The sequence below is a fragment of the Aspergillus affinis genome (assembly GCF_023601865.1).
Source record: "Aspergillus affinis strain CMG 70 chromosome Unknown NODE_11_length_483380_cov_85_280398, whole genome shotgun sequence".
Classification (NCBI taxonomy): Eukaryota; Fungi; Ascomycota; class Eurotiomycetes; order Eurotiales; family Aspergillaceae; genus Aspergillus; species Aspergillus affinis.
In genome coordinates, this window is record NW_026515792.1 from 455,664 (window position 1) to 480,745 (window position 25,082).

A 25,082-nucleotide genomic window follows, 5' to 3' on the forward strand; every position below is an offset into this window, starting at 1 on the left:
AATTGTTAAAATAAAACCCCCCCCGAGCCATGAGCCATGAGCCATGAGGTCATAAAATCTTAAAATTCAAATCGAATCAGGAGAGAAACGAGAGGGCAAGGCAACTCCGAAACTAAGTGGACTGGCTTAATTAGAGTTTCAAGCTGAAGACCAGAAAAGAAAGGAGGGGAAAAAAAAGGAAAAGGATCGATCGATCAATGACATCGTTGGCGGGGCTGATGAGGGCAACGATCGACATCCGGCCTGAGGCTGCCGTTTTCGTCCTCTGCCTCCTGTAGTGCCTCACTGCCTTACCGCCTGACAAATCAGGCAGGACTCCCATCCGCCTGCCGCATCTGGCCTGTCCTGGAGAGAGTCTGTTATCGCGGACCTCCGACGCGTCTCCACTTCCCTTCCCTTATTTCCTTCCTGCCTGAATAACTCTCCCCTCTCAATTGACGCGACCCCATTGTTCTAGCAGGAAAGAGAGGGGACAGAATACTCCCACCCTTATCCCCGTGGTGCCCATCCAATCCGTCCAACAAAATAAACAACCACCATGTCGATGCACCGCAAAATCGAACTCCAGTCCCCCGCGGACTTCACCTACCTCTACGCCAACACCGTCGCGCTGTCCCGACAGAAACTAGATCTTCATCTTCCCCCATCTGCCAATACGAGCGATGCACCGGATCCGATGCGCGAGCGGGTTCGCGAATTAGTCGATCAGGTTCGACTCCCTTCCCTTCTCTCATTCCCCGCTCTTATCCCCTCCCCTCTACCAACTCCAATTCCAACTCCAATTCCAAAGTAACTAACAAGATACCTGGGGCGGGGAAAATAGTACATCACCAAAACCTTCACCACCGCATCCTCCTCAATCAGCATCAACGGGCTCGATTCCTCCTCCGAACAATTCCCTTTTCCGGCGTCGTTCACGGCGCCCACGGAAACGATCGAATATGAACCCTACGACACGCATCTTGCGGCGCGCCTGACGTCGCTGTATGCGCAGTTGGAGTCTTTGACGACGACGGTGGCGCAGGCGAGACGCGATGCGCCGAGGAAGGCGGCGAAGGCGTATGCGGAGCAACTGAGGAGGGCGATTGAGGAGGATGAGGAGGATGAGAATGAGGATGTTGAGGGTGAGGGTATTGAGGGTGAAGATGGGCAGGGAGAGGGCGTTGATGGGGTCGCTGAGACGACGAATACAGAGACGGCGATGGAGACGGATGAGCAGGGGGAGAAGAAGACGGAGAAGGAGACCGATGGCCCGACTACAGGGGATGGTGAAGGTGCGGACGTCGCGATGCCAGATGCGGATGCAAATGCGGATCAACAACCCCAGGACCAGACACAGTCACAGCCGCAATCGCAATCACAAGCACAATCACAATCCAAGAAACGAAGTCGCGAGGACAGGTCCAGCGACGACGGGCCTTCACGCCGGAAGTCGAAAGCCCGCAAGGCCGAATGGGATCTCAAGGTGCCGCTGGGAACAGACCACGAGGCCGAACGTTGGCGTACCGGTGACGTGGCCGAGGTTTATGAGGACGCGCTGCGGACTCTGCTGCGACTCCAAGGCGAAGGCAACGATGATGCCGCGGCCGAGGGCTCGACGTCGGACGGGTATGCGTTGGCGTCGACGGTTGGGAAAACCGAACGAGCGAGACAGGCCGTGGAGGTGGTGGAGAAGAAGGTGTGATTTTCTGTCGGTTCTTTGTCTATATTTATGTTTTTTTGTTTTTAGTATGCTGGCGTCAGGCATGGATGGAATGATACCAATTTCGATTGATTAATTGACTGATGAATTGAATCTCATTTGCTTTTGAATGTTTGTAGCACATGCTTAGAAAGGGTGTGAAGAACCCCACAACGTAACGAATCCACTGAATACCTAGACCTCGCTCGAAAGTAACATGTTTATCTCAACCAGCTATATATCAATATCATATTGAACAACCATCTCTCCGAACACCAACCAACTCGGCATCCTCCATCAACAACCCAGTAGTAACAAGCGAACAATCACACTTCCACATTTTTCTTAGAAGAAACAACAAACCCCTTTTCTCGCCATTACTCTCATCTCCTCAGCTCCCCATCTATAATATAAAAAATGATAAGCACCACCGCGCCGCTCATGTTATCTTGTGAAACTTTAATATCTAATGTCAAAAGAGAACCCAAGCAGCAAAACCTCAAGACAACAGAAACTCAAAAGAGATGGGTAATGGGAGCTAGCTTGTTGTCACCCGCCACTCGTCATCAAAGGCAATATTCAATTATTGAATTGAAAGGTAAAGAAGGAACCAAACAGTAGAGATCCAAAGGCACGAAATAAAGGGGGAGTCTAAACGGATATAGAGCATGTTCTGAACATGATGCGTAGAGAGGGAGAGAAGTAAAGAGGGAGAGAAGTAAAGAGGGAGAGAAGTAAAGAGGGAGAGAAGTAAAGAGGGAGAGAAGTAAAGAGGGGGAGGCGGATAGAGGGAAAAGAATAGCGCCTAGAATCTTTTTATACCATATTGGTCCCAAAAACAAAAGAGATAGAGGGGGGGACACAAATCAACGAGTCAATAAAGTAGGAAGGATAATTTATGCGCTGGGTTGGGAGCCTTCGGGATGAGCCTCGGTCTTCTGCTCAATACCGGCATCCTCGTTCTTGACCACGTTCGAGTCCTCCTGGGGCACAGCCCACTTGGGGGTCTTGGCCCATTCCGCCTCTTGCCAGGGACCCATGTCGCTCATCTCGCAGCCACCGGCGCACTGGCAGCTACCGCCGAACTCGACGGGCAGATTCTCGGCGGGGACCTGCTCCAAGAGCTTCTTCTTGTAGTCGGAGCCGAGGATGTGGATCTTGTCGACGGTGACGGGGTCCAGGAAGCCCTTGACCACGTTGAACGCGCCGCTGAACCCCCAGGGGGCGTTGATCAGGTAGAACTTGCCCAGTCGCTCGGGGTAGTAGTTCTGCGAGATACCGGACGCCTGGCGAACGTATCCGTAGACGGAGGGGATGCTCGTGATTCCAACACCCTTCAGGTCCATGATGGTGCAGCAGGTCTCCAGCAGCTTGCCGGACTTCCGCGAGCAGGCGGGCAGGCGGGGGTCGGCGAGCTTCTCGTACTCGGTGACGAGGTTCTGCAGCATGCGCTCGGAGGTGGTGATCTTGTACATGGCGTTCAGGTCAATCTTGCCCATCTTTTCGATGTAGACGGGTCTTCCATCCTATTTCGCCGGATAAAACGTTAGCAACCGGATCGAGGTTCACTGGAAGTCGGAAGGGGAACCGGAGGACGCAACGCACCTTGTCGGTTTTGTGGTAGTACTGGGGGTAGTACTTGAACACCTCGGGCTTCTCCTTGTAGTCGAAAGTACGAGCGAGGTCGTCGGTGCCGAACTCCTTGCGCCACTTCTCAGAGTCCACGAACCTACAGATCAGGAAGGCTCTCGTCAGCGGGGGGATCTTTTTTGGTGGAGGAGAGGGGCGGTCTGCAGGCTCTAAACGTACATGGTCTTCGCGGCGGCCACATCGAACTTGCGGGCTCTGAGGAAACGCAGCAAGGTGAGGGTATCTAGACGCTTGGTGTAGCCCTCCTTCTCCAGCTCACTCCGGAGCTGTTCGACCTTGGCGTCCTGCTCGGGGGTGGTATGGCCAGGGTGGCCGCTCTTAGACTCCGGCGCCGTTGTCGGGAAGTCATAATCGTCATACTTTGACGCAGGGGGGTTCTGGTTCTCAACGGGGGCGGCCATTGTGAAAGTTGGGGGTGAAATGGGGAGGTGTGGAAGGAAAGAGAGGAGAGGAGAGGAGAGAGGGTGGTTTGTTGTGAGGAGGGAGAGGAACCTTAAGGCGGAAGAGAGGCAGAAGACGTTAAGTTAGTTACCCGTGGTCGGATTGGCTTAGCGTGAGAAGATGAGACTGATAGGGAGACGAGTGCTGGGTGGGGGGGGGGTTTTAAAACGCAATCACACAAATAACAGGTGGAGAGACTGGGTGGAAAGGGAAAAAGAGGAAGAGGAGAGGCGAGAGAGAAAGAAAAATAAAAAATCAAATAAAACGGACGAAGCGAAGAGGGGAAAGGAAGATGCAGGAGGCGAAAGAGCAGAACAGACGGTCAACGTGCAGGGTGGAGTCACGGGGAGGGGCTGGAGTCGTAAGGAGTCGCCGTCGCGGTTCTGTCGAGTATTCAGTATTCAGTAGTTCTCTTGTGTTATATTATTGTCAGTGACTATGAAGATCCATCGCTCTTGTCAGGAGGAAATTACTACAGTACTTCCTAAACAGGATACCGAATAGTCGTCACATCGAATCGACTCTCCACCGCCAGCTACCGATCTGTATCGATATATCAATCTGTCCAATTCTGGATATCTACCTAACTGGGCTTTTCTCCGTCAGTGAACCCAGACGCAACGCTCAAGTCCAAACAGGAGCGCCGCGATCGACGATGAGATGACGTAGTCCTCGCAACGTTGACGCTGTACCGAGTACACAGTACCTAGTTGAACAGCCACGTCCGCAGCCTCATAGATCAGAAACCTCCCATCCTGCACAGAAAGCTAATTAGAAGCAGTCTATCTACACCGTACGTCCCTCGATTTGCCACACCCCAACTGAAACCCATAATTACCCAGATGCGTCTTCTTCTAGAACCCGCACCGAACAAAGCCCCTCCTTAGGGCAAAGGACCGTCACGCCTCAATCAACCTCGATAGCGGCCACTAGGTAATCTACACCAAATGCCAAAGAACCCACATGAAAATCAAATAGAACCTTCCGTATACCTTCGAACTCCGTAGTTCTCCCAATTTCCCAGCCCAAGCCCACTTGCCCCCTAAACTCAGCCACATCAGGTCTTCTAGATTAAGGCGGCCGGCGACCCCGTTAGGCATCGACGGAAGTCGAGTACCTATGTATGAAGTTCGTACCCGTATATTTATAATCATATAACAGAGATACTAGCTAGTCTGTACTACGGAGAAGTTAGTTATGGAGTCTCGAGAAATGAGAGTCCCATCCTGCCAAGCAGAGCAAATCTCTGAAGACGTTATGCAGTCGTTTCTGGTGGAAGAAGCACAAAGAAAAATAGAATGAATAGGGGGTGAGGATGTCGCCCTGAAAGTAGGCAGCGAGGTGTAAGTCAACTGTTGTGGGGTGTTCTCGAAGCAAGGGGACGCGCCATGATGGGATATGTTTAATATAGGTCATAACTCATCAGTAATATTGTTGCCCGGGTTTTACCCCTGAATGCGAGAGCGTTAATGGTGGATACAGATAGATACACCGCACATATATCGATGTGATGCAATGCGATACCAATGTAGATGCACAATTCCTCACAACTAAAGGAGTAACTATCTATCCGCCGCCGTTGGAGAAAAATACACGATGCATACATAACATATTCGGGGTTTGGTTTGACGGACTACAGTTTCATGCCCGAATCTGGAATCCCAAGACTAACGGCGAAATGATTAGATGGTGGCGAAAACGCCTTGATGGAGTCCTTAGATTAATTTACAGTAAAACATGGAACCCTAGCTCATCAAGCTGGATCAAGCCTCAGTCAGGTGAAAGGATCCATCGGACGGTATTTATAACCCAGACAGTGCCTGGCAGCTGTCATGGAGTTGACTATTGATTGATCTTCCTTGATCGCCGACTATGAAAGTCGAATGGCTAACTGAGTTGGCTTAGGTCGTTTTTATTTCTACTCCTGACGAGGAGGTGAAATGGTTTAAAGGGCAGTGGCTGGCTATTCTCTCGCCAGCGAGACAGAACACGGAGTTTACGGTGAGTGAACCTTCATGGGAGTATTCAGGCAACGCTTGGGCTAATGCCACAAGAATTTTGAATTCGAAGCATCCTCATTATATCCAATTCCTATAGGACAATATAAACAACAGTGGATATAACACGCGAACGGCACAAACCGACCAAACCACAAGAAAGAAAAAAAAAAAAAAAAAAAAAAACACGCAAGAGCAATCGTACACAACACAAAATCATTTCAACGGGGTATACCAACAAGCAAAACCGCCCAATCCCTGGCCATGGAGACCAGACCCGTCCTCGACCTGCGAGGCAACCGGTTTGGTCCACCCTCAGAATTAAGGTGCTCACTTTCTCACCAGAATAAACATCCTCCTAAAGTCACACGTGCCGATGAGGGAATCAAAACAAGAATCATGGTGAGTAATGCAGTTATTCCTCCATCCACGAATCTCAGGGGAAAAGAGAAAAAAAAAAGCAAGGAATCAAAGAGCAATGAAACTTCAAGTGAAAAGGATTATACCGTCCACCCCACCTCCAAGTCGTAATATAATAATGTTAATAAAACAGATCAATCAAACAAGTCGGCACTTCCGTTGCCGTGTCGAGGCTATGCTTGAGGCGCAATTCGTATGTCGTCATTTAGTACCTCGATGGCAGCGATTTCGGCTCTGGAAACCCAGGCAATCTACTCATGTTAGGCATTTGCCTTGTTTCATATATCGTAAAGGGAGAGGAGCAGAGATCCCTGCAAGAGTCTCTTACCAGCCCTTCTTTCGTGCAAATCGTTTGTTCAATAGCATGAGCACTTTGGACACGTTGAACTGGACGTATTCCAGATCCAAGTCTTCGAGGCTGTCCTTTTGCATCTCCAGCAGATCGTCAAGCTTGAGATCCAACTCCAGGAGGCCGCGGGCCCGTCCTATTCTCCCTGTTAGTATACGGTGAACCAGGGGGACTGCGAAACAAGCCAATGTGTGAACTTACCTTTGTAATGTAGACTGATGACGAACGTGCCCGGCAGAGGGCTCTTGAACATGAAGTAAATGTTGGCGCGTCGGTTTTCCGGAACATTACTCCTGCGGATCACCCCTTCTTTCTCGAGTTGCTGGTGGGTAAATTTATAGGGGCCCAGTTCCTGGTGCTTCTGCTGCTTTCTCTGCTTACCCTCCGACTGGCTGCGGACATTGTGCAGGTAGGATTTGTACGTCTCCAGCTGACCCACCAAGTAGGCGTTGTGGTCGCGGATCGTAGCAAAGACTTCGTCCAATTTCTTCGTCTCGTCCAGGACCTTCTCCTTCAAGGAACCCAGGTGCACCAATTCCTGCTCCACCTCGTCACGGAGGAGACTAAACTCATCCGATCGGTCGATGATTCCCATTTCTTGAAGTTGACTCAGCAGCTCCATGGTACGGATGCCCTTGCGCACCATAACCGCATCGTTCTTCAAGGTCGCCGCGGCCTCTGCAATACGATCGAGGCGCAGAGGTCGACGGGCGACCGAGGAGTTCGGAGGCAGGGATCTTAGAATCTGCACGAAGGTTGACTTGGCCTCCATGAAGAACACCTCCTCCTGCGTAATGTCTAGAGCGGAGGTCAGGTCATCGAGGGCCGTTTCCCATCGGCTAAACAGGGGGATCGTAATAGTACGATTTTCCTTCCGGGGCACCTGCGGGGGCGCGGAGCCAAGTTCCTGCAAGAGTTCGTGCAGATGCGAGTGCTGATCCTGGGCTAGAGCGATGCTATGCTTCTCAAGCAGGGAGTGAGTCGCATAAACCTCGTTGAGAGTGATCTGCAGCTCCAAATCCCGCTTCGAGAGCGCCACGTAGTTGTCCATCTCCAAGCTCTCGTAGAAATCCTGGACCTCGCACAGATCCAGCAAGAACTTGTTGACACGCTCCTTGTTCTGCTGGATGAAGGGCTGAAGTTTCGCCATATAAGGCTCCTTGGCATAAGATGGCTTGTTCGCCAGATTCTGCAACATCTTGGCGATCAAGGTCAACGTGCGGCGAGGTTTATCAGTGGGGATCGCATCAATCAACATGTACGAGCGCGGGGTGACGATAGCGGGGTTGATAAATCGCAGGAAGAAGAAACCTCCGATCAGGGTACAGATTGTCTGGTCTTGAGCGTCCGGGTACTTGCGTCGAGACAAGCTCCGAATCTGCTTGCAAATCCATCGGATCCCGTAAGGAGCCTCGTCGACCGAGGTGATGATCGTGGTCAGGAATCCGTTGGCAATGTCCGTCAGCATCTTTAGGCGCGGCGCGATGATCGCTTGAACCTGCTCATTTTCCGCAGCTGCTTCGGCCGTGACGGACCGAGCTAAGTAGTCCGGCAGAGTGCCCGTTTCTTCCTCAATCTGCTTCACCATGTTCTCGTATACCTTCAAGGGGTTGATCTCCAGATCGACATCTCGCAGCTCGATTATAGAATTGATCTGGTCGGCAAGGACCTGTTTCAAATAGCTCTGACCGGGTCCACGGCGGGTATAAGTTGTCATCATGCGGGACACAGGGGTGTTCTGGCGCAGAAGCGACGAGTACTCCGGAGTGTTGTCGAACTGATAGGTGAGGACGGACTGGAACATGGTCAGAAGCAAATGCTCTTCACGGCTCTCATACTGGTTTCCGTAGATGGTGAACATGACGGTCTGGAGAAGGGAGTCGATCTCGGACATGGAAACCAATCGACAGAGATGGGCAATGTGACGCGGCTCGGACTGGAGAAGGAAAAGTAGGTTGCCATATTTCTGCGTTTTCTCGTCGTTCGGGAAGAAGCCCTCCTGCGGATCGATCGCATCGTCGAGGTGACTGGCGACTTCGTTTTGCTAGAACTAGTTGTGAGCGATTGTTGCGCCGATCGTCCCCCGGGGGGGGGGGGGTGGTTTGTGGGGGGGTTTCTTACCTCCTCCAGTGCCATACGATTTTGGATCAGTAAGGCTATTCGGGAATCCAGGTATCGGACATCTTTTTCGAGCACGAAGTTTTTCTTGGATTGCGATGAAATTTTGCTTTTCAATTCTCGAAGGTGTTTTTGGGCTTTAAAGACAGACCTGTTAGTGTTTTCATTCGGAAGGCATGGGAAAGACGAAAGGGACTTGGAAAAACTGACCCCTCGCCAAATCATCTGATATTTCAAGGTCCCTGTCCTTCGCGGACATAGACAGGTAGAGCGCCGTGACCGACAGCCGCTTGGACTGGCGGAGGGACCGGGTATCGTGGGAAGACATTGTGTTTTGACGCGAAACGGGCTGGAAGGAAGAGGATGAAGACGTTGAGGTTCTCGAAGCAGGTTGTAACATAGTCGCAACCGACATTATGTGAAATCAATGGTGGGTTGTGTGGATAAGAAAGGCACACAAAAGACCGCTACCAAAAAAGGCACGGTATATACTGACGACGGGCGGCCGGCCACCAGATGGGTCAACAAACACCGACAAAAAGTAACGTCGGTTTGATGGTTGACGATCGCAAATCTCAGCCGCTTAATTTCATGTACCCGAGCTGGTCATCTGGGTTGAGAATCTTGAACGCGACCACAACGTAATCGGTCGAGTTGCACCCCTTAGAGTAGGCGTTTCAAATTTGTGACAGGAGCACCACGGATGCAAGTGGTCGAATCGCTATTTGCGGGATTGGAGAAAAAGAAAAGCCGACTAATAAGGAGATAGTGACTTTGCTGATTTAATTGTCGGGCTGCAGTGAGTTTTTGGACTGTTGGTAGGAGTGCCAACGAGGGGGGGAAAAAAACCGGAGAGTGGTGGTGGAAGCGATCAACAGGGGACGAGACGATTTCAATGCTCCGACGGGTATCAGGAAAGTCGGAAGAAACGAGACGGAGTGTGCGAGATATATTTCCGAACGGTCGAGGATCGTCGCGGACGACGATTGATTAAAGACGCGAGCGAATTTGGAGCTGGCGAGGCGAGCAAACGGTAGGGAGCGTGAGGCAAGGAAGCAGAGGAATTATGGGATAATTCGGAAGAGGGAGGAGGCAGGAAATGCAGAGCCGTGGATGGCGAACAGTTGGAGACGGCAAACCACAGCGAATGCGATTAATCCACCAAGCGAGGCAGAATGAGACAGGAATAACGACAGTCGAGAGAGAAGCGATGAAGGAGAGGAAGGAGTGTAAGATTAATAGGGCATAAGGGCGCCTGGTAAGGTAAAGTAAAGACCAGAAGGTAATGAAGATGAACGATAGGGAGGGGAAACGTGAACAAATAATAATAGCGGCAGCAGCAGGAGGGGGTCGGTTTTTCCCTTAGGGCGTTAGGGACCTTGGAACATGGGCGATGGTTGGAGGTGGCCCACTTCTGCAGCGCGAGGACTCAGGAACCGCGTTGTCTTGGGGAGTAAGTATACCCTCGTACTCCGTACTCCGTAAAGGGTACTGTGTTCTCTCTTTTATTTGTACGTATGATCTGGATTCTATAATTCTCTACTCCGTACTCTTTGACTTGGATGAATCTGAATCTCCCCGGTCCCTGCATCTGGTGGTAAGTTAATATCTAGAGGATCCATGGCAGGGACCGCAAAAAAAGAAGACAAAATTAATAATAAATAAAAGAAAAGAAAAGAAAACGAAAAAAAAGGTGGTTGTCCCAAACCGCATACGATTAATTTTTCTCCACTCCCCCGACCCAGCAAACGATCCCTGTGCCTGAATTCAAGCCTATTCGGGAATTACACCCACCATCACCTTTCTTTCTTTCAATCGCCTCGAGTCGCGGTCTCGCGGGATTTCAAATTTATCCCGGACCTTGCACGAGGGTTAATAGATGCTGCTATGAACATCGAGACTTTGCCGGAGTACAGAGTAAAGAATGATAGGAAAAATACAAACACCGACCAATGACCGACACGCGAGAATTATGGAGAAATTGAAGGTCCTGTTTTTTAGTCTTCTCGGTCAGCCCTGGTGATTGGCATGTTTAATCACGGTTGGATGAAATTAATTTATCGTCTTTCCGGCCATGAATCCAATGAAAATTTACTCTGTGTCGTTGACTAAGAGAATTCATCTAAGATAATCAATTCCATCATGATGAAGTGCACCGTAGGAGCATCTCCCGCCCTCCATCATCTCACGTCGACCGCTGAACAGGGAAGTCACCCGGATGATCGTCTCCCGCTGTCTTTCATCCTTCATCGCTGCGATATTCAACCACCAAAAGGTGCAACGCACGTAGACGCAAGGGGAATTTCCCCATTCGCCGGAGCCACCTACTGCACGTACCTTGTCGAATCCTTTGAACTAGCTGTTAGTTCACGTTAGTTGCGCAAAGCATTACGGAGTACGGAGTCAGGCAGGACAGAGAAGAGAGAACCAACACAAAATAAATCAATCAAAATGAAAAATAAAAAAGCGTGTTCAACTACTTACTCGGTACTAGCCATTCCTCTAGGGAGGACCAGTTCCTACGGAGTCCTGCGTCGTCGTTAGCGGGCGTTTCGACTTTCGAGTCCCTTTTCCCCATCCGTTTACCCCTGGCCCAATGCGCGGCACCCGAACATCGCCACTCCGGTCGTTCGGGAGGGACAAGGGGGCCGAAGGTGCGACCACTTTTTTTTTTTTTTTTTTAAAAAAAAAAAAAAATCAAAAATTGACTCGACACTAAATGCTGATGATGCTGCACACACCGTACGGAGTACGCAACCGTGCAGAGAGGTGGAGGAAGGCGGTTGCCAGTGTGGTTGTGGCGGTCATCTATCTGGAGTCTGGACAAGGATGATGCCGTGTTGGGTTATTTCTATTTTCTCTTCCATGCTTTCTTTTCTGTTTCAAACGTTGAGTATCACATGGTATTCTGCAGTAGTCTATCGACCGATGTACATACATACATGGAGTCATGTACATCGTCCTACCTACCGGATTGAACGGAGCCGTCCTACTATATGATACTCTCGCTAGCACCTCACTACTCCGTAGAGGGTCTGGAGTAGATGAGTAGATTAAACCTTCATGATCTGTAGGTATCCGAACTTACCGCTGTCATAATGCAATTAACATTTTGAGTCGTCATCCTGTTTGTTTCCCTGTTATTGTTGAGTTTAATAATCCCCAGTTGCCTTCCTCGATGGTAGATCGATAGTCCCGGGCTCCAGGAAGTCTGTGTGGTGAAACGAATGCCTCCCATTGGCGAACCCCCCATGTCGGTCTGAATCATGGAGTTTTATTCAGAGGCAAACGGAATTGAAGAGGGGGGAAGGGGACCCACAGTTCTTCCCACCATTACCGACCGACTTGCACTGATAAGGAATAAGGAGAGGCAGGGAGAGACCCAACGTCTCATACCATGCCGTGCCATGCCACAGAAATAAAACAGTCTTCTAATAATAATAATAATAACAATAATCATGGTGAACCGGTAAACCGTAGGGTCGCATAAGATCCAGGATCCAAGGATAGGATGAAACCTGTCCCCTCCCCCTAATCTCAGGACTTGGTTCCTGACTGCGCCAACCCTGAACGGGCGACCTGGTGGGAGCGCCAATGTTCCCGCCTGATCAGGCCGGGGCCTGGTACCTGCGTCGAAAAATAGCCCGTCCGCAGCAGGATGGCCCCGATGCGGGTTAGTTTCCTGCAGGCTCTGAGTCGGTGACACCTTCCCCTATCTTACTGTGTCCTGTAAAAAGTATATTCCATTCAACTACGTATTCATTATTGGGTGGTGTACAGTGTATACTGTATACACTGTAGGGATTGAAGATTACTGACCAGGTAGACACTGTCTGTGGATTTATTCAGCTCATAATAATCAATCCCCCCCCTGTCTGTCGGCATGGATGATTTCCAAATACTGTACTCCCCCACTCCCTTCCCCCTGTCGGTCCAGTACTCGGTACTTTCTGCATCTTGTTCAAGGGAGAGACTGTGACTGAGAGAGACCGTTGAACCGACAGGGAACATCGGACAATCCGACAATCCCCTTTTCTCCATTGGCGGTTCACCCCACCGACGAGACTTAGGGGTGCTCTACTACGGAGTCAGTACTAACAGAGTAGTTGGTCAGGGAGCGTTAGTGAGTTATTGAGTTAGTGTCTGTTATCTTAGTGACTTTTCAACACATCATTACATCATGACTCCTGGTAACTAACTAGTCACTAACTACTCCGTACTACCTCCTTAGCTGCAGTTGAACGAACGGACCAGAGTCAGACAAGACATTAGACTCGGATGTTTCAGGGGTCAGGTGAACTCCTGCTTGGCCTACGGAGTACACTGAAGTCTGCAGTCTGTACTCTATGTATAGAGTGCACCGTGTACTCCCGTGGCGTGGAGATGAACTTTCGTCAAGTCCCCTGGGATGCGCATCTTGTGCTACCCCGGGTTAGGCCCGAGGGTTTAGAGTACGTAAGTCATCGGCGCAATGCTACATGTCATGCCCCTCGCACCTACTTCCTAGCTGCATCGGCACTTCTCGACTGCCTTTCTTTTTTTCTCCTTTAACCCGCGACTCGAGTCTGACCTACCTTGTTCGTATCCCATGCTAATCCCCGAGATCCCCAGGACCAAGACTTGAAAATAGCACCCTAACCACGGTCATGTAAGAAATCAGAATAGTACGAGACAAAGGGGGAGCACGGACAGCATCCTGGTCCCTGGTTAACCTCGTATTCGACCTTCCTATCTACTATCGTCATCCGTCTATCTATCGTCTCTCTAGTGTTTGCGAACTGACCCGACCCCGCGGCAACCCTAGCATGGATTGATATCTAATATCTGGTCTATATTGCTGGTGATATTATACCACAATGTGTTATTCCACGCATCTGCGTATTGTGTACTCCGTATCTACTACCTACAGAGTACTATCTACAACGGATGTCCACCACGGCAACATCCCACTGCCCCATCCATGATATGACGATGTTCAGTGACTCCGCATACCCACTCCAGCTGAACCCACAGACCCCAGACTGCCAATCCCTTCTGATTAGAATTAGTGATACCTCCTCAGTCCTTCTCCTGAGTCTCAGTCTTTCTTCTCTTGGAATCTCCTGGTTCCCAACTCCCACTTTTTCTGTAGCAATTACCTATGACATGCAGATGGTTAACTAACAGGATTTAGTTCAATTATTTTACAGATGTGCAGCGCAACATGACCATCCTCATCAAAACTGACACCTTAATTCAATGTCTGTTGGTCGCCTTCCACCATAGCCCACCATGACTAAACTGAACTGCATGTCCATGTCCATGTCCATGTAGTCTGCCGGATTCCCTGTGGTCAGCAAGGTAGGTCTGGGGCTGCAGTGGTACGCGGGAATGTATGCAAACCCAAAGGTATGTGCATATATATGGTCCATGCACATATCCAACTGTCTCCGTGCATGTAGATCTGCAGGGTAGATGCTCTGTAATCAAAGAGTCGTTCTGTCGATATCTCTCTATCCGTACAGGCAGTGGCTGCACGGTTTGACCACTCCATAGATAAGGCGGATCATATGGACCTACAAGATGCCGCTATTGAACTTTGTCCGTCCTCCTGGTTGAGGCTGTGTACACCGCTCTTTGATTTAGAGACATAGTAAAGTCAATTGTACTGTACTCAACTCTATCATCTACTAGTAGAATCACATCCTGTGGATATCTTCAACTTTCTATGCCAGAGGATGGTATGTGGTGGTATATTACCCGACCACCTTCTGACAAAATGGCTGACAAAGACCTTCACATGTGAAGCTAACTAACTGCACTAATCATTAGTTCGTCAGTTAGCTTCTTCTCCAGATTTCTTCACCAAAAGAAAAATAAAATAGAAAAAACTTCCATTCAGATTAAGAACCTCAAAAGTCAATTCCCAATCTGACGATGAATCTATCCAAAGCCTACCTTCTCGCCTACAACGCCCTCGGCGCCATCCTCTGGCTCCGCATCCTGCTCACCCTCCTCCCCTTCCTTCCCCTCCTCCAACCCTCTCTATCTCTATCTCCATCCCCCTCCACTCTCACCTCCATCTACACCACTCTCGAGCCCCAAGCACGATGGGCCCAAACTCTCGCTGTAGCTGACATTCTACACGCCGCGGCGGGTAATAACATTCCCCTTCCACCTTAACAATCTTCTCAATCTTTCTCTACCTAGACTAAGAGATTTATACATACATACAATACATTACATACACAAGTCATCAAACCAAATGAAAGTAACTAATTAATTGAGAAATAGGTATCACGCGCGCCCCCGTCTTCACCACCTTTACGCAGGTCTTCGCGCGCTCCGTCCAAGTCTGGGCCATCAATTACGGCTTTCCGGATGTGACGGCCTCGTCGCCCGCGTATGCCTGTATGCTACTGGCCTGGTCGGCTGCTGATACGGTGCGGTATGCTTATTTCGTGTTGTTGTTGTCGGGGTCCGGGTTGGAGAGGGGGGTGGTGAGGTGGTTGAGGTATGTTCTTTTTTTTCTTTTTTTCTTTTCCTTTCCCCTTTTATGGGATTGTTGATTTCCTACCCTTTTTCACTCGTTGTGAGGGTTGAGATGTCTATGAAATATAACCTCTAATCTCTACCCTATACAGATACTCCCTCTTCATTGTCCTCTACCCCATCGGCATAGCCAGTGAATGGTGGCTCATGTACAAGGCAACCACGACGACAGAGAGCGTCGCCGTGTTTGGAATCTTTTGTTTCTTTTTGGGACTTTATGGGCCCGGTGAGTTATTCCGTCTTTCTCATGTCTTGTTATTGGTGTTTTATCTTGATGGTGGGATTGGATTGGATTGGATTGGCTGCGTTGCTAATGTGTATGATGTCTTGTTTAGGGTCTGTTATGATGTATTCGTATATGATCAAACAGAGGAGGAAGGTTCTTGCGTAGGTGGATCTTTCTATTGTGTCCTCTCTTCCCCATCCAGGCAAGGTTGAAATTTGGTTTCGGTGGTGAGGGATGTGGGTATTTGTATGTTATGTTATTGGAGACAAGTATTGTATAGATAGTTAGAATAGTAGTTGAGTGAAATGAAAAGGAGAGTTACAGATTGAGAGATTAAATACATTTGAGAAAAGGTAAGGAGCATGACATGTTGATTGAAAAATCGTACATTCTTTCTAACTCAAGGGTATCGCTATGAACAACTTCGGAAACCAACCATCTTTTCTACCCATGCCTGTGCATCCACCAATTCCACATTTATACCATGAATTCCAAAAAACATCCGATTCCAACGCAAAAGACCAAAAATCTTCCGTATAAAATCACCTAAACGTAAACGTCTTCCCGGGCAACTCTCGTTTCTGCTTCCGCGCTCCCGAAGGCGCATCCATGGCCTTCGCATACGGGTTAAACGGCGCTTTCTTAGGCAGACCTGATCCTTTCGTAGTCTGGCCGTGTAGCACCGAGTCCGCCGTCTCGTAGTTAAACGGCGCCTCCTCGGACTTGGCCTCGGACTGGGGTGTACTCTGTCCGGAGGCGGACTTGTTCTTCTTCTCCTTCCGGCGTTGCTTCTTGCTAGGCATAGTCTCGGAGAGGTCGATGGATTGACTGATGTCGTCGAGTTGGGGCGGTCCTTCCGGCGTGGTTTCGACGGGGGTGGCTTTGCGTTTGCGGGGTCCGCCGAGCTCCTTGACGGTGAAGATCTTGTTTTCGGGTGCCTCGGGGGTTTCGGTGGGTGTGGTGGGTTCGGGTTTCGTGGCGGCGGCGGCAGCGGCGGAGGTCGTGCTGTGAGGCACTTCGGAGACGGTTCGCGGCATAGGTGGAAGAGGGAGGGAGAGTCGAAGGGCCTCGGCGGAGGCGACGGCGGAGTATTCGGGAGGTGTGAGCGGTTCTTGCGAGTTGAGGATACCACCCCAGAACTGGGATACTTCGTAGCGGCCAGCGGTAGGATGGTCCTCTTGGTCCGTCAGAGGATCTTGGTCGGCGTTAGGCGCAGTCTGCCTGGTCTTGGATGGCTTGACGTAGACGTCGCGCCATTCAGGTCCCGTGGCACCCTCGATCTTCGCCTGTTTGATGGTCTCCAGTAGGTCTGATGCCCGGTCTTTGGTGATAGGCGTTACTGGAGACAACGTCCGGAATAGAGTGCCCATATCCACAGGCATGACGTTGGCGACCTTGAACAGAACGTGCTTCGGGAAGACGCACTGCACGCCTTCATCTTCCTCTCTGGCGACCTGGTCGCGCCATTGATGCACCGCCTTGAAAACGGCAAATTGCTCCTTGCTGAGAACGGCAGGGTTGCGGCACAAGTAGTCGTACCAGCCGCCAGGACCCTGGCCGGTAGCAGCGTCATAGACGGGGCGCTCATAGCGCTGCAAAGCCTCGTCCTTCGAGTGATCTAGAACGTAGTCGATGAGGTTGTGGCCGGGGACCGAGTTCTCGACCAGCTCGTTCCGCAGATGGTCGTAGATGTGAAGAAGGTAATGCGTATCGGAGCGAGCATAGTCGAACATTCCCGTCGGGAGAGGCCGGACTCTCCAGTCGGCCATCTGATACCTCTTGTCGGCCTCGAAGTTGACAATCTTGTGCAGCAGAAACTTCAAACTGCGCTTGGGATAGTTCAGCGCGCACGCGGCATGGAACGTATCGAACATGCCGACAACGTACAATCCCAGGTCACGCTGCAGCCAGATGATATCCATCGACGCGCCATGGAGCACCTTAAGGATCGCGGGGTCCGCAAACACCTCGTTCAGCACCTGCAGTTCCTCCCTCCACGGCTTCAGCGTATCCACCACCCAGTCCTTGTCCCGAGTACTGATCTGCATCAGCGACACCAGACCATGGTACGAGTGCACATCGTGATGTTCCAAATCAATCGCAATTTCCTTGGCCTTCTTCAGTTCCTTCAACATATCCATCACACCCTCCAAAGTATCCACAAACGTAGCAGTCGTTGATTCAAACGGCAGGTAATCGACGGGCGGAGACACCTCGTACGTTGAATGCGGGTACTTTGCGGCGCGAATCTCCGGCTCGTACGGATTCACATATCCTTCGGACTTCTCCAACGGTACCGTCGCATGAACCTTCTTGTGCAGCAAGGGCTTGAAAGGCGAGACATCGGTATTATCGACCGCACGCTGAAACTCCAGCTGAGGCTTGGGGATCTTAGACGGTCCGTAGTCGTACACGCTGGGGAACTTGGTCGGGGGCTTTTTCGAAGCCTTCGCGGCGGCAGCGGCGCTCTGTTCCTGTTGCGACGGACTCAATCTCTTAATGACACCCGTGAACTCATCCAGACACGCATCTGCCTTCTCCAGCAACGCGTCGATCACATCCACCACCCCGCGCCAGTTATCCTCGATGGAATCCTCATCCTGCAGACTCGGCGCGGCGAGATCCGTGCCGGACGTCGCGGCTTTAAGGATCGACGACGTAAGAGACAGAATGCGGTCACTCTGCTCGTCCAGAGACTCGGTGAGCTCGGAGCTCGAGGATCGGTGGAAAGCGAGATCTTCGGCGGAGAGTTGACCAACGGTGCGCGTCATCTGCACCAGCGACGAGGTCAGCCGGGCCTGGAACGGAGGGAAATCAGCAGCGGAATCCATGATGTCGCAGATCTTATATTTGGTATAGATCGTGTGATCAGAGAGAGAATAGAGAAAAAAAAAGCAGAAGCAGACAATGACAGACAGATCACGACGATCTGTGCACGCGCCCGCTTTGTTCTTTTTCCTTTTCCTTTTCTTTTCTAATCTCTGTCAACCTTTTCAATCTCCACGCTTCGGAAGATGAAAGAAAGAAAAAAAGACCGCGTCGGAGGTGGAGAAATAGTGGCGCCGGTGTGGACTCGACCGCCTACCGGATCAGGATAAGTGATAAGCCGCGTCGATCATCTTCATCGGAGTCGAAGGCGATTCCTTCCAGTCCGCATTGCCACTCAATATAACCTCAAGGCCTTTGCTTATAATCAGACCTTCAAGATCACCTCCAACTCACTTTATCGATCAATTCATACCCCCTCAAAATGGCCGCCTCGATAGCCCCCGAATGCAACGAAGTCAAAGAGTAAACCTGCCCTCTTCGGAGAGAAAACCTACCTCCGAACGGCTTCACTAACATGACCTCCGATCCTAGGAAATACGACACCTGCTTTCTTAAATGGTACAGTGAAAGTACGCTGCATCCTATGTTCAAATCAAACCTCACGATAATAAAACCCACCTCTAACATCTATTGCAGAGTATCTGCGCGGCAACACCTCCTCCAAGGACTGCGACGAACTCTTCTCGAAATACAGGACTTGTCTGAACGTATGTGACTCTTTGACAATACATTTATCCACACCCATGCCCATTGAAGTCCCTCGATACTCCATATCGTTTACCCAGAAGAAACTAACGATAGACATGAATACGTATAGGCCGCATTAAAAGAGCGAGGAATCGACTCGATGCTCGACGACGTACGGAAAAACAACGCCAAGGAAAGCGACAGCGAGCACCTGCGAAGTTGAAGTACCGAGTTCGTGAAGCTATTGAAACGAAGTCATGAAAGCATCTCTCACTATATCTCCGCTCTAATCGACATGTAACTCCATACTGCCTTCCAATCCGAGGTATTCAAGTCGACGTCCCCCCTCTCTCTCCGCTCGCCGCTCTACCATAAACAAACCAAAGTACGTGGCGGTCTTTCTTCGTCAGGCTTGCCGAAGATAAAAACATGTCACGTCTGATTCCGGAAGGGGATTGGTTACTCCGGATGGAATGATCGGAACCGCGGTTTTCCTAGCCGATGATGTCTCACCTCCGTGTCTGTCTCGGGTCGGTTGCATAGGCATTGTAAACGGCTTATATTTCTTAAGCATAGCAAGCCTTTGCTGGCTTGGAGGTGTATTTCTATGTTTGATTGTGGGTTGCATGTACACTAGGATGGAGTTTGCATATTGCGTGGTAGATCTCAATTTATACATGGAGTACCAGACTAAATATACTGTACAATATCTGTTATTGAATATATCTTATTCTTCAACATAACTAAAGAATTAGATTAAATATCTGCATAATTCATATCTATCTATACCCACCTAACTCATCAAAATCAGCGATGTCCTCTCCGTCTCATTTCCCCTTGTCCAAACCCCCCAGGCACTTTGAGGAGACCATTCGCCGCGTTGCCGATCCCCCCGCCCATAGACGAAGATCCGCTACCCGTGCTATGGGTTTTTCGCGGCTGTGTCAGAATGGACCAGACCTCTGCCATTCCGGCCCGGCGGGCAGGAAGCATGCTGTACTGCATGCTGTATAGATTCCGTCGGTGGATGGGCGGCACGAAGCGGCCCGTGAAAAGGCAGAAGATGACCTGCGGAGAGAGATAGTGTTTGCGAAGTCGGTGGCCGAGCTGGAAGTACTGGTCGAACATGGCGCGGAGAGTGAGGGGGATTGACTATATGGGTCATGTTAGAATCATTCATGTCAAGGTTATGTAGTCAAAGATGGCTAGGAATTGCATACCTCGAGGTGGATGTATGGAACTGAGGTTGAGCCTTTGCCTGAGGATTTGTCATACTCTTCACGGAGCTCGAAGCGGATTCCGCCTACACCAAACACAAGATATTAGCCAACATATGTTTTGCATGGGGGGTGTGCGGCATACCAGGTAGTCGACGGGAGTCTTTGACCCGCAGCATTAGTGCAAATAGCGGGAAATGATTCAAAAACGCCAACCATGTATCAAGGGCCGCTTTCAATGAGATAATCAACATTCGTGCAGATGCAAATGCCAGATAGAAGACAATGATAGTTGGTAAAAGGAAGAAAAGGACTGTGAACAGGATAGTGCCGATAAGGAGTTGATCGAGGTCATAATCGCAAGAATCTATACGGTTGCGGAGCACATTTCGCTTCTTCCCACGGAAAAGATGGAACAGAGATATAATGATGGTGAGTTGCCAGTTGAAGATGCGCGCTGATGCGGTGTAGAAAGAGTAGATATGCACGGTCAGGATGGACACGAGATCGGAAAATAGTGCGATGGGCATGCTGGCTCCTGCGAAAGAAGAACATCCGACGATGTATATCACATGAGAGAGATAAGGTTGTAAATTCGCAATGCAGGCTTGGTCCAAGAGTCAGTTGTCAGATTGGACGAACGTCGAATGGAATCCTTACCGGCCCAGTTTTCGATAACCCACAAGAACAGATCACCCAGGAATGCAGCAAGCTCATTGTTGAGTTTGAGACCGGCGGGCCAGTCCATTAGCCAGGAAATGGTACGTTGTAGACCCTCAACCGTCCAGCCCGTCAGGATGGAGTTGATCTGAAAGGCCACCCAGTTGGCATTGTCAATTATGTACGACCCCAGTGCAATTCCAATGATCACATCGTTCGCCACAAGCCATAAGCTGTTGTAAAAGCGGATGTAGTCCGGATGGCTCGTCGTCACACTCTCCCAGTTATCTTTCCTCTGTCGCAATTTGGCATATTGAATGGGCCAATAGCAGAACTGCTGAAGCCGAATGTCGACCTGCTGAGCTGTCGCTGATATATCTTTCAGCGCGGCCGCATCAGGACGGGCACGCCACTCCAGAACCTGTAGAACGACTTCCGCCACGGTGCGATGGAAGACCAACCCGACGACGAAGACCCGCGTAACAACGGGCCAAATCCACTGCCAGAACACATAGGAAACACCCAGCACGAAAAGATCCCACATGGTGGTTGCAGACTCGACGACCCGCTCACCAACACTCATGCTGCGCTTGATGCGGATTCCAATCAGATGACTGTTCTTTTCCATGAGCTTCCCCATCTCATATGCACAGTTGACCTGGTTGACGATCAGGGGCAGTGCCTGTTCCTTGTGCGACGGGACATGCTTAACGACCGTGTGCAGCTTGAGTTTCTCAACCAGCTTCCCCGATCGCGACCTGTCCCCCTCCTCTTCGGTATCGATCTTATCTGACACCGAGTCTGACTTATCTGACGCAAAGACCTTGTCGCCCAGAGCGAGGGAAATCGGATCTAGCGACATATACTCCATTCGAGTTGGGTGCGGTCGGTGGAACATAATCACTTGAACGGACAGATTGGTCTCCGGGGGGCAATAGATTCGGGGCACCTTGCACGACGACTGCGTACTGACGTATAGATGCGACGGATTGAAAGTTGTCGGCGGGTCATGCGAGTTGGTCGACCCTAGCACATGCATGGCTGAGCGCCCGCAGAGTGTAAAGATGCGCACAATCGGGTGCGGGCTATTGCGGAAGAGGATACCGGCGCGAAGAGCATTGTCGACATTTCGAGGCTATACCACATCAAATCACAGTCTGTCAGCACCGTACCAATTCCAAGGACCATATAAACTATGGAACACACCTCAACACCCTCCAATACTGCAAGCACAAAGAAGTCAAGCTCAGAGTTCCGCCATCCCACTATTACGCCTGGTGACGACGACCGAGGGATATCGTACGGCCAAAACACCCGCAGTAGTCCATCGCTCATGAGCATGTTGTCATCGTTCAAGGGCGTCTAGAAAGAACCGCGGCGGCGAAGTTGTTCCCGAGCAGAGACGCCGAGGTTCACGTATCGGGGATGCTAACAGCGGAGGGTTATTAGGCGGCCACCTATGATTTAGTTCGGTGTGGGGAATAGGCGTACCGATTCGCCCTCTCTCGTAGCCAAATGGTTGATCGGGAGGACAAGTAGGAAGAAAAAAACCGAAAGCAGCAGAAAGCCCTTCGCTGTGCGAGTCTATTCGAGACAGGGATAATAATTAGTCAATGCGATCCCAACCGCGACCGGGTTTGCGGCCAATTCCTCGTAGCAAGACATACCACGACGCCGTGATCCCACGCGAAAATCGCCAGTTCGTATAACCGGGTAACAAGATCCCACCTGGCGGTGATGTAACCCGCTACAAAGATGCCGAGAGTGAGGATGGAAAAGGGGTGCATGAATCAAAGCTGTTTATTCGGCGGGTCACTCTTGTTATATGGCGCGCATCGTTGAGGGGGAGAAGGACCGGGTGATGAGACGAGAGCAGCGGCGAGGTGGGCGGCAGAGAGCTAAGCTATGTGTGACCGAGACCGAATTATCACCACACAGCACAGACGACAGAGATTTGATGAAAGATGAAGGACAGACACACCGAGAGCTTTGCCGACTTGAGATGGGGAGAGCCTGAATTGCGCCGGCGGAGACAAGAATCTCTCCCGAGCAGCGGAGCGTCTAGACCTCCGCCCACGTGACTGCCAGTCGATAGCACGGCGGCGTGACAGTTGTCTCTCGGTATGCCTGGTTGACGCTGATCATGAGATTACAAAAGAGTGAATATTCCAGACCTTCTCCATGGAATGAAATTGCAGTGTAGTATACCGCTTGGAGAACGCATCCTCCGATCTATAACTAACTACCCAAGCTGACTCAGCCACAAGACCGAAGCGGCATAGTTCCGACACATGGCTGGAACGGATCAACATCCATCGCTCAGCATCTTCCGTTTACAATGCTCTATATCCTTGTGGCGAGATGTCATTTTGCTGCTGGCTGTTAGCCCTGGAATAAATTTGCGCTTTGAGGACTATTGATCATCCGTTCAATCTTTCTATCTTGAACCCGTATTGGCTGGTTCTCAGCTCGGTGATAACTGAAGCTATTTATTCTTCTACTTCTTACATTCCTTTTTATTCCTTCTTTTACATAGATCGGGGCACTCCCTCCAATTCCTGGTATTATCTAGAGATATACAAGTATATATCCACCAGGTTGACCATGGCGGAAGGAGAACCCTCATACATTGACTACGAGGCCTTCTTGGACCCCGAGTTCTCTCCCGCCTCCTTTGCCAATTCATTGGTTGTGGCCACAAACAATGCGACAGATACACCGCTGGATCTATCGACGCCGCTGTCACGGGTGCTGTTCGACCTCCAGGAAATCGACACCCACATTCATACGCTAACCACCAAGTCGGCCCTGCCGCTGTTGACGCATACGCGGGATCAAACCGCCGCCGCAGGACATGTCCTGAAGGAAGCAGAGGACCAGATATCCTCGGTAACGCAAGGGTACGAGCGGCTGGAAAAGGAGGTGCTTCGCAAGTGGGAAGCGGCCGACGAGGCCAGGGTAGCTGCAGAGAAATCGCTGGCCACTGTGCGACTTGCCAGAGCGGTCGGACGCTGCCTGGCTCTCGGCAGACAGTTGGAGGGCCAACTGAGCGAGATCAACGGTCGTGGTGGTGGTCCCGGAGCCATGACAGGTAGTGACAGCACGGTACCCTCCACAACGCCTGTCAGGGATGACTATCGAACGCTGGAACGCGCAGCATCCACGATTGTGAGTCTACGTCGCATGTTCTCGGCCACGGGAGTGGGCGAGGAAGGTTATGGATTAGACCGAGTCAAGGTCATTCGTACGTTGAAAACGGAGCTCGCCATCCCCGCCGAAAACATAGTCAAGTCCAGAGCGCAGCAGGGCATCCATCGATTCTCTATGTCCGCCAGCTCCGCCGCCGGGGGTGGGGGGCAGTCGGGCTACAAGCAAGCGCGCGATTCGAGGGCGCGACTGATCTCGGGAGTCACCATTTTGTATTTGTTGTCGCCGGTACCTCAGAGCCTGGGGTCGGCGGCAGAATTTCAACCGGAACTGCTTCTCTCTACGTTGCAGGGGTATATGCAGACAGCCATTGTGACATCTTTGAACAACCTTTCCCGAGCGCTGTCCATGTTGCCCACGCTGGAGCGAACGCTTTCCGAGGTGTCCGGGCGATGTCAGGACATCTTTGCGCTCGAGGCTATTCTCAGCAATCTCCGACCGCCGTCCCATCCACTACTACCCTCGTCGACGGCTCCCGACCGCAACGAAGGCGACACCTCTGCGTCCGTCCAACACGGTGGCAAGAACAATCTGCTACAACCGCTTCTCAATTCCCTCGATACCGCATCCCTTCCGTCGTACTTCTGGCGATCCCTGGCTTCGTCGCTCACCGTGCGCACCCAGGATATCGTTAGCCGAGGGGGTGTCTCCGCTCGGACACTGAGATCTAACCGGGATCGACTGAAGAAGGAGATCAAGGAATGCGTGTTGCGAGGATCCCAACTTCCGACGGCGACTCTCGGAACCGAAAGAGGACGCGCAGAATCAGGAGGAGGAGCAGGAAGTGGTAGTAGTGGGAACTGGGAGCGAGAGGCGGCAGTGATGGTCAGCGCCGTGGCGGGTGTGCTATAGGGATAATATAACGAAGACGACAACAGGGTTATATTAAAACAAGATCATTCTGAAAGATCCAGTTTATTTTTCCCTGGCCACACCTCTTTGCATCTGCATCGAAACGCCCATACCGTATACAACGTATTCAGCGCTCACACCGCATCCTATCAGGCCTTTATGCCGCCCTCCGAATAGCCCACCGATAGCGAATTGAACGACATGATAATAAAAAATA

General features: G+C 50.8%; 7 protein-coding genes across 7 annotated transcripts; 3 read left to right on the top strand and 4 right to left on the bottom strand.

The window, feature by feature from the left end:
• Positions 1-538: 538 nt before the first annotated feature.
• KD926_001078 (uncharacterized protein) lies at positions 539-1,684 on the top strand (the record flags this gene model as incomplete). The annotated part of the gene is made up of 2 exons (XM_053096637.1): positions 539-709; positions 824-1,684. The coding sequence occupies 2 exons, from the start codon at positions 539-541 to the stop codon at positions 1,682-1,684; spliced, it is 1,032 nt and encodes a 343-aa protein (XP_052959458.1).
• An 893-nt stretch (positions 1,685-2,577) lies between these two features.
• Positions 2,578-3,732, bottom strand: KD926_001079 (SEC14 family lipid-binding protein; the record flags this gene model as incomplete). The annotated part of the gene is made up of 3 exons (XM_053096638.1): positions 2,578-3,207; positions 3,287-3,410; positions 3,491-3,732. 3 exons carry the CDS (start codon positions 3,730-3,732, stop codon positions 2,578-2,580), a joined length of 996 nt encoding a protein of 331 aa, XP_052959459.1.
• Positions 3,733-6,513: 2,781 nt separating this feature from the next.
• KD926_001080 (Ras GTPase activating protein IRA2) lies at positions 6,514-9,071 on the bottom strand (the record flags this gene model as incomplete). The annotated part of the gene is made up of 4 exons (XM_053096639.1): positions 6,514-6,674; positions 6,740-8,582; positions 8,660-8,793; positions 8,867-9,071. 4 exons carry the CDS (start codon positions 9,069-9,071, stop codon positions 6,514-6,516), a joined length of 2,343 nt encoding a protein of 780 aa, XP_052959460.1.
• A 5,501-nt stretch (positions 9,072-14,572) lies between these two features.
• On the top strand, positions 14,573-15,578 carry KD926_001081 (putative membrane protein; the record flags this gene model as incomplete). The annotated part of the gene is made up of 4 exons (XM_053096640.1): positions 14,573-14,792; positions 14,930-15,083; positions 15,280-15,413; positions 15,523-15,578. 4 exons carry the CDS (start codon positions 14,573-14,575, stop codon positions 15,576-15,578), a joined length of 564 nt encoding a protein of 187 aa, XP_052959461.1.
• A 377-nt stretch (positions 15,579-15,955) lies between these two features.
• On the bottom strand, positions 15,956-18,244 carry KD926_001082 (exosome nuclease subunit RRP6; the record flags this gene model as incomplete). Its single annotated transcript, XM_053096642.1, has 1 exon — positions 15,956-18,244. One exon carries the CDS (start codon positions 18,242-18,244, stop codon positions 15,956-15,958), a length of 2,289 nt encoding a protein of 762 aa, XP_052959462.1.
• A 1,492-nt stretch (positions 18,245-19,736) lies between these two features.
• On the bottom strand, positions 19,737-22,593 carry KD926_001083 (phosphatidylinositol N-acetylglucosaminyltransferase; the record flags this gene model as incomplete). The annotated part of the gene is made up of 6 exons (XM_053096643.1): positions 19,737-20,081; positions 20,150-20,232; positions 20,292-20,753; positions 20,807-21,941; positions 22,013-22,168; positions 22,474-22,593. 6 exons carry the CDS (start codon positions 22,591-22,593, stop codon positions 19,737-19,739), a joined length of 2,301 nt encoding a protein of 766 aa, XP_052959463.1.
• An 817-nt stretch (positions 22,594-23,410) lies between these two features.
• On the top strand, positions 23,411-24,865 carry KD926_001084 (Golgi transport complex subunit COG5; the record flags this gene model as incomplete). Its single annotated transcript, XM_053096644.1, has 1 exon — positions 23,411-24,865. The coding sequence occupies one exon, from the start codon at positions 23,411-23,413 to the stop codon at positions 24,863-24,865; it is 1,455 nt and encodes a 484-aa protein (XP_052959464.1).
• Positions 24,866-25,082: the final 217 nt, after the last annotated feature.